The 7,501-nt window shown below is 40.6% G+C and overlaps 1 protein-coding gene across 1 annotated transcript; it reads left to right on the forward strand.

The window, feature by feature from the left end:
- Nucleotides 1-1,128: 1,128 nt before the first annotated feature.
- Nucleotides 1,129-6,917, forward strand: agtr1b (angiotensin II receptor, type 1b). The gene is made up of 2 exons (XM_047023965.1): nucleotides 1,129-1,207; nucleotides 5,300-6,917. Exon 2 carries the CDS (start codon nucleotides 5,420-5,422, stop codon nucleotides 6,509-6,511), a length of 1,092 nt encoding a protein of 363 aa, XP_046879921.1. The 5' UTR covers nucleotides 1,129-1,207; nucleotides 5,300-5,419; the 3' UTR covers nucleotides 6,512-6,917.
- The last annotated feature ends 584 nt before the right edge of the window (nucleotides 6,918-7,501 follow it).

Raw genomic sequence — 7,501 nt, forward strand, 5'->3', positions numbered from 1 at the left:
TGACATACAACCTGGGTTGACCTCTGCAGTCTCCAAGCTAGGTGGATGTGACCAAGGCTTTGTAAAAAGTGACAGTCCTTCAAGAAACATCACACCCAACTGGGGAAAAACCTAACAAACTTGGCTGTCCACTAAGTACTCTGATTATTTTTCATTTTCTTTTCTCACTTGCTTTGGGTGACAGGTGACAGATCTCTCTTGGCTGTGGACATTGTGGACATTGAAAGCAAAGGGAGTTCAAGGGATGACAGTCTGTCAGTCTCATCTGTCATCTTCTAACTCAAAGGTGGATCAGATAAGCAGTGTTAAACTGAAGATTTTCTGTTGTAATCTGTCCCTATTAAGATTAAATAGAAAAATAGTTTCGCGTTAGCAATAAGGACAATTACATTTTTTATCAAGCACAGTGAGATTGAATTGATTTTTGTTTCTTTCTTTTTTAGATCCAATAACCTTAATCATACTGGTCTGATTGAATTACAGCATTGACTGAATTCTTCTTGACTTAATTGTGGCTCGTGGAAGAATAATCTTTCCCTGAAAATTATCTCATGTGCATTTTTATGAAAATGGTGTGTTTCCTGTGTTAACACTTCCATTTAAATAACATTAAAACTTAGTTATCAGTAAGTACTAGTTAGTAAAATCAAACACTGTGAGAAGTTTAGTGTTGGGAAGAGGTGGCAAGCGCACATATGTAATAACCCCTTCAGCTTCCCCTCACAGCCCCATCCAAGCCAAGAACATGACAAAGGCATAGCTATAAAAAGTGTTCAGCTTGTTTGAATATGAGCCTGGTTATTTTTCTCACAGTAAAGAGGAAGGTTTAGGACAAGGGAGTTACCACACCCCAGTCCACTACCAGAGAGAGAGAGAAGGGGGGGGGGGGGGTTGAGGAATAGAGAATGATAGAGGGTAGGGCTGGTTGTTTGACCAGTATGGGATGGGGGTTGGCCGGGGGGCGGGGGGTCTGTGTCCTGTGCATGCGTCTGTTTACAACTGTTTCTATTGTGTGTGTGTGTGTGTGTGTGTGTATGTTTGTTTTTGTGGGTGAGTGCTGGGTTTGTGTCAGCAAGTATCACTGCTCATCTTACTCCCCCAGCACAGTCGTATTAGGGGCAGTCATCACTGGCACACTAAGGTGGTCTCTGTCCTCTCACTCCCTCCTATTCCAACATAGTTTCTGCCTTCTGAATCATAAACACAGGTAAGAACTGACTTTTGTTGAAGTATTCTATCTGCTACTATATGATATTATACATATATTTGGCTTCATTAATGAAATACTTTTTATGTACATGCTTTTTTGTTTTTGAAGTTTAAGATGTACTGTGTTTAGCTTTCAACAAAAATGCTAAGCTGTCACTTGTACTCAAGTAATAACAGGTCAGACTATCATCTTCAGTTAAATAAACTCATGGCAGAATTTCCTGAATAAGTTTCATGTCAAAAGAACAAGCATATGTGTTTTCTTTGTTTTGTTTCATTTACGCCACCTGTTGGTATGGAGGTCATGTGAAAGTCTTGCATGGTCAGGGAGGGTGTTTCCTGAAGAAATAATCCTGCTGTGTGTCTATAAATGGGAACACCCTGCAGTATGTTAACTATATTACCAGGGGGAAAGAATTGTATACAGTTACATACATGGAAGAAGACATGGCAGAATCCCAGATCTGCAAAATGACAAGAGTTCACTTCTTGGTGAACTCTTCTCGACAATCTTCCCTCATGAATAAATTAATCCCTTTAAGGGACAGGGGGGGGGAGTATGAAGATTACGGCTTGGTAAAGGTGATACAGATAATTTCATATAAATATAAAGACAAATAGCCAACATGCTGCTAATGCTGATAGATGTAAGGTGGTATGTTCTTCAACTGTCTAAGTGATATTGATACAAGTATGTAGATGTAAAGACACAGAAGCCATGGGGGATAGGAAAAAGGGGAATAATAGGTAGAGGGATGGGGAGGTATATTGAGACAATTAGAAGTTGCTGACAGTGATTGATCACAGTTTCCCTCCCTCCGCTGACAGTCTTTAGAGTGTGGGATGTTTTTGCATTCCACAGTCAGGACTTTCATGCTCACTTTTCAGTCACCATTATCTTTTTACCAATTTCACACCCATTCAGTTCATTGTACATTCTCACATTGAGAAAGTAAGTCTAGAACCTTTTTTCTGTATATCTGTCCCTACCAAAACTGAGACCAAACCTACGCCCTTGGGTATGGGACATGCATAGGGTAATGGGTAAAGTGTGATGAAATTACCTTCATAACAGACATTGTACTATTGGAAAATTCGAAATTGATCCATGTCATCATAATGACAATGGCCGGGTTTCCCAGATTCGTTAAGAAGCTCTTAGCGTTAAGAGCTTCTTAACAAACGTCTGGTTTTATCAAGCCGGAAATAATAGTGCACTTTCTAGGCGAAAACATTTTTGTGACAGCTACACTTTGTTCTCTAAACAGAAATACATATTGTCATACCATAGAGTTTCTCTCAGACAAATGAGCTATCCAATTGAGCTATAAGTCATCAATATTGTCGATATAGAATATGAGAAATGAGATATGAGAAAAAGGGAAAGCATAATGGTTTTAGGTTTATAGAGGGACACTGCTGAGGTACTTTGTCAGTGTTTAAGCAAGATGAATTGTATACAATGGGATATGAATCATTCACTTCATTAGGTGCACAATTTAGCTGCTCTACTCTACAGTCTACCAGATGGTGGTGCTAATGGTAGACACTTCAGAAGCTCTGGGCAGACTGGTTTTGCTGATGGGAACCTGTTAGTTTAGCTTAGTTAAGACCTTCAATATATTTTGAGAATGGGATTTCAGAAGACAAGTTGATAGTCATTCATGTTGTTGAGGCTTTTGGGGAGTTAAGGACTTTCTTTTTACTGTTGCTTGCTTTTCTACAGGTACACTTGCACTTATAGCGATTCATGTTGTTTAATTGTAACTTGCTTAACTACATGCTCTTATGGTTCTTCCCTCCCCAATGTGTGCTTCATGTTTTGGCTACCTGCAATGTTTTTGGGGCTATCTTGTTGTTATTATCAGTGACCTGTGCACTTTGTAAAGCTCTCTCTTGGAAGTTGCTTTGGATAAAAGCGTCTGCTAAATGAATAAATGTAAATGTTATGTCCTTTTTGTGTCATTTACTCATTCTATCCTTCTTTCTCTCTTGCTCCTAATACTCCCTTATGGTAAGGCTGTGTGGAAGGGCTGACAAGCACTGTCAAGTGGTTGTTTGCCTTCCTGTCTGCGGTCACCTAGGCTTTACAACCACCGTTCTGTAATGTGCCTTCCCAACCTCGGCTCATTGGGCAAGGGTGACATAAAGTCATCTGCTGCTTTTGAGTGGCTTCCTGTCGTTGGTCAGCTGCGTTTATTACCAGCTTTCCCTAGCATATAGTAAGAAAGCCACTGTTTCTTGTATCTATACAGTATAAAAACCAACTATTTTAGAGAACATAAGATCAGTCCTGCATCAAATGTTTTGTCAAGTGTTGCTCATCGAAATACAGTGAATGTGACCACAGCCAATCCATGTGTTGACTTTTCTGAATGTTTTACAACCTGTTAAGTTCTAAGTACTCTACTCTAGAATGAGTACAGAATTCTAATGTAATGTCGAATTTTAATATGTTATTATTTTAACAGTTCTCATACTTAATACGAAATGCATGAATGCACTGTCATGCACCTACAGTCATTTACTGTTCATTAACCATCAATTAATCATTAACAAATGAAAACGTTCTGAAAAGTGGTGACATCTGTGTCAGTGCTTTATCACGCTGGGTCTGTATAGGGCTCTCACAGATATTTCATTATTCTGTTGCCCTTGGCACTCTGACATCCTCTGTTCACAACAAAACCCTCATCTGTAACTGATATTGTTTCTTGCTGTTTTCTAAAGATTGCAACAACCTTAAAGCAAGAGAAAATGTAAGAAGCTTGATGTATAGAGAAAATATTTAAAGGAGCTTTAATTGCATGTACAAATAAAATGGCAAAAAGACATATCTTGTAATGATGGGTTGAAAACCCAAAATGTATGTCATTACTTGTGAAGTTTACTTTCTATATGAAGTTATAACTTATTAACCTTCAACTTAGTTGTCAGTATGTATGTATTTAAGAGAAAGAAAATACAATTATAAAAATACGTTTACAATGTGATTTTGTGGCATGTACTGTAGACATCATCTCAATGGTTCACAGAATACAAACATTTTACATTGTATTGCAAACAATGTTAAAAAATCGAAGGCATTTGAGGATTTTGTTTTAATGTTGTTTTCAAATGTTAAATCACGCCCTATCATAAAAAAGTCATCATTTTCTATTTCTTCCCAGTTAAGTAAGATACTTTCATTCAAATATAAGTGGTTTAGACCTTTTAGTAGTACAGTTCTAGAATTCCTCAAGTTTTTAATCATTACTACATCAGCACACGCTAATGATGCACATTTCAAGCTCCGCCATTAAAAATAAGCACTTTCAAGGAAGGGATTGAATTCATTTTTATCTTCATTTTATGTTCTGAACTTAAAAACAAAGCCTCTGGCAAATTTTCCACAGAGCACAGGTTTGACTTTGTCACAGAGAAGTTTCCACAGAGCTGGTACCCTGCTGTCCTGTTTGTTTAGGTGTGTGCTGATTAGAAATTCTCATGCTGGGTATTTCGGCACAGAGTGTGCTTTGAAACGTGACATGTCTTCACAGTAACTCAAGCAACTCTAGCTCTCTCTATCTCTCTCTCTCTTTTTTTCTACCCTCCCTCCTTCTCTCTACACTACATCCCCGACCATGGTATCTCGGTGTATAATGGCGTTGTTATCCAGAGCGCACACATTCGCATGCAGTCTTCATTAACACAGGTTGTAACACACAACATAAACAGACTCCTTCCGGGTACCGATTGTCCATCCAGATGGACGGATGGATCCATTTGATAAACATTGTACACTTTAACTGTTGCCTTTCATTAGCCAAGAGACATCTTAAAATCCAGACTGTCTGTGTAATGATGTTTCAAAAGGAGCGTTTATGGAATATTGAATAACATACAACATCTGTTTTTTGATGGCCTCTTGTTTTATTGAAAAAACATAAAGCTTTGGGACGAGCTTAATGTGCAGGTCTTTAATGAGCTGGTGTAGGGTAGAACGCTTTCATGTCCGCTCATGTAGATTAGCGTTTATGGGCCATGTCTGTGGTAATGACTGCCCTTCCACTAGACTGTCTGTGACACTTTTTCTGTGTATCTTTTATAGGAGTTGCCACAGAGGCCCCCTCGCTCCAAGGCCCAGTAATACACACCTATTCGCATCCTTTTGACGGGGCCCACCAACCCATTTGAGCATCCCAAGACCAGTAAAAAACCAAAAGGGAAAATGGAGAACATAACATGGGGAGCGATGGAAGACATTCAGTTGAACTGCAGCATGTCCGGGAGGCATGATTTTATCTTCACCCTCATCCCTGTTGTCTACGGCTGTAACTTCGTCATTGGCGTTGTGGGAAACAGCATGGTGGTGGCAGTTATCTACCGCTACATGAAGCTGAAGACCGTTGCTAATGTTTTTGTTCTCAACCTGGCGATATCTGACCTCACTTTCCTCATGACACTGCCTATGTGGGCCACCTTTACTGCCACAGGCTACCACTGGCCCTTCGGAGGCTTCCTTTGTCAGGCTAGTGCTGGCTTGGTCATATTTAATCTCTACACTAGTATTTTCTTCCTCACTGCCCTCAGTATTGACCGCTACCTCGCCATCGCACACCCAGTGGGCTCTCGTCAACACCGTACAGTAGTCTATGCCCGTATTACCTGTGTGCTGATCTGGCTCTTTGCCTTCCTGCTCAGTGTTCCCACGGCTTTGACACGTGACATCATTCAGATCTCCAACACCACAGCGTGTGGCCGACGTCTCCCAAACGGCCCCACCGCTTCACAAGGACTCAGCCACCTCCTATTGGCCATCAGCCTGATGAAGAGCCTGCTGGGCTTCCTTATCCCCTTCATCATCATCATTACCTGCTACTGCCTGATTGGACGAGCACTGCGTGGGGCAAGGAGCATCCAGAGGAGTACGCGCTCACGGGATGACGAAGTGTTGCGAATGCTAGCGGCGGCGGTGCTGGCTTTCTTCCTGTGCTGGGCTCCCCATCAAGTGTTCCACTTTATGGATGTCCTGGCCCAGCTGAAGGTGCTGGAGAACTGCACCACACTAGACATCATCGACACAGCCATGCCCTTCACCATCTGTGTAGCCTACTTGAACAGCTGCGTCAACCCCATCCTCTACAGCTTTGTGGGGAACAACTTCCGGAAGAGTTTGCTACGTTTAATGCGCTGCACCGCACCCATCACCGGAGCCCACCCAAGCATCACGTCAAAGATGAGTGCCCTCTCTTACCATGCTTCTGAGACACTAAACCTCACAGCCAAGACCAATAAGACCAATATGGCAAATGTGAAATAAGAGTTCAGGGAGAGTGTCAGCTGTCCTTTTTCATTCTGCTCATCCACGTTTGTTTTCAGAGAATCATAGAGAAGAGACACTGTCATTTTTAAAGCCCCAAATGTATGACCAAGCACTGGAAGAAACTAGTTGGACATTTTTTGAGTTTGTTTTAACAGAAAGTAATTGACGGAAATACAATAACTTTGGCAGTCCAGACATCCTACATTACATTATAGTACTTGACTTCAATACAGTTCAATGTCATTTCTAGGGCTGTAGCCACTCAGTGGATTTGTCGATTTTCTGGTCGATATGCTCTTGGTCGACTAAGATTTTTTTAGTCGCGCTGCCGTAAGATTGAGATCTGACTAAAGACTGAGATCTGATTCCCGCTTGTGTTACCATTGACGAATTAAAGAAATGTTCTACATAAACTGTAGTTTATATTATTTAAGACAAATAAAGCAACTCAAATAATATATATTTAAAATAAAACATATTATTGTTTTCCCTTTCGTTAATCTGTGCTTAGTTTTTTTTGTTTTTTGCACACAGCACGAGCACAATTGCCTGCCGAACTGCAAACTCTGCCATAGCCTACTTTGTCGGTGTAATTAGGCTAAATGGCAAATAAGTCTGTGGCATGGCAGCATTTCATTTACAGTACATTTACATTTACAAAATACCTGGTGACTCAAAAAACGTTGAATGCAAACTCTGCCAACAACGTTTCATTTTTAATAGTTCCACGTTGAATATGATGTAGCCTACCACCTGAAAACCAGAAGTTGGCCTACTTCGATCATGCTAACGCGCTGGGTTGAAAAATGAATATGCCTATTATAAGAATCACATCCAAATCGAATGATATTATCGTCTCCGGCCAAGACAACACAATATTTCTCTGTTGCACCGTTCCCCACTCGGCTTCTACGTAAATTCGCACGCTGCACTTTTTCAGGCATGAATAGCGCGCTGATTTGCATGTTTAACAAACAATATTTTTAA

This window comes from Hypomesus transpacificus, chromosome 8 (genome assembly GCF_021917145.1).
Source record: "Hypomesus transpacificus isolate Combined female chromosome 8, fHypTra1, whole genome shotgun sequence".
NCBI classification, from domain to species: domain Eukaryota; kingdom Metazoa; phylum Chordata; class Actinopteri; order Osmeriformes; family Osmeridae; genus Hypomesus; species Hypomesus transpacificus.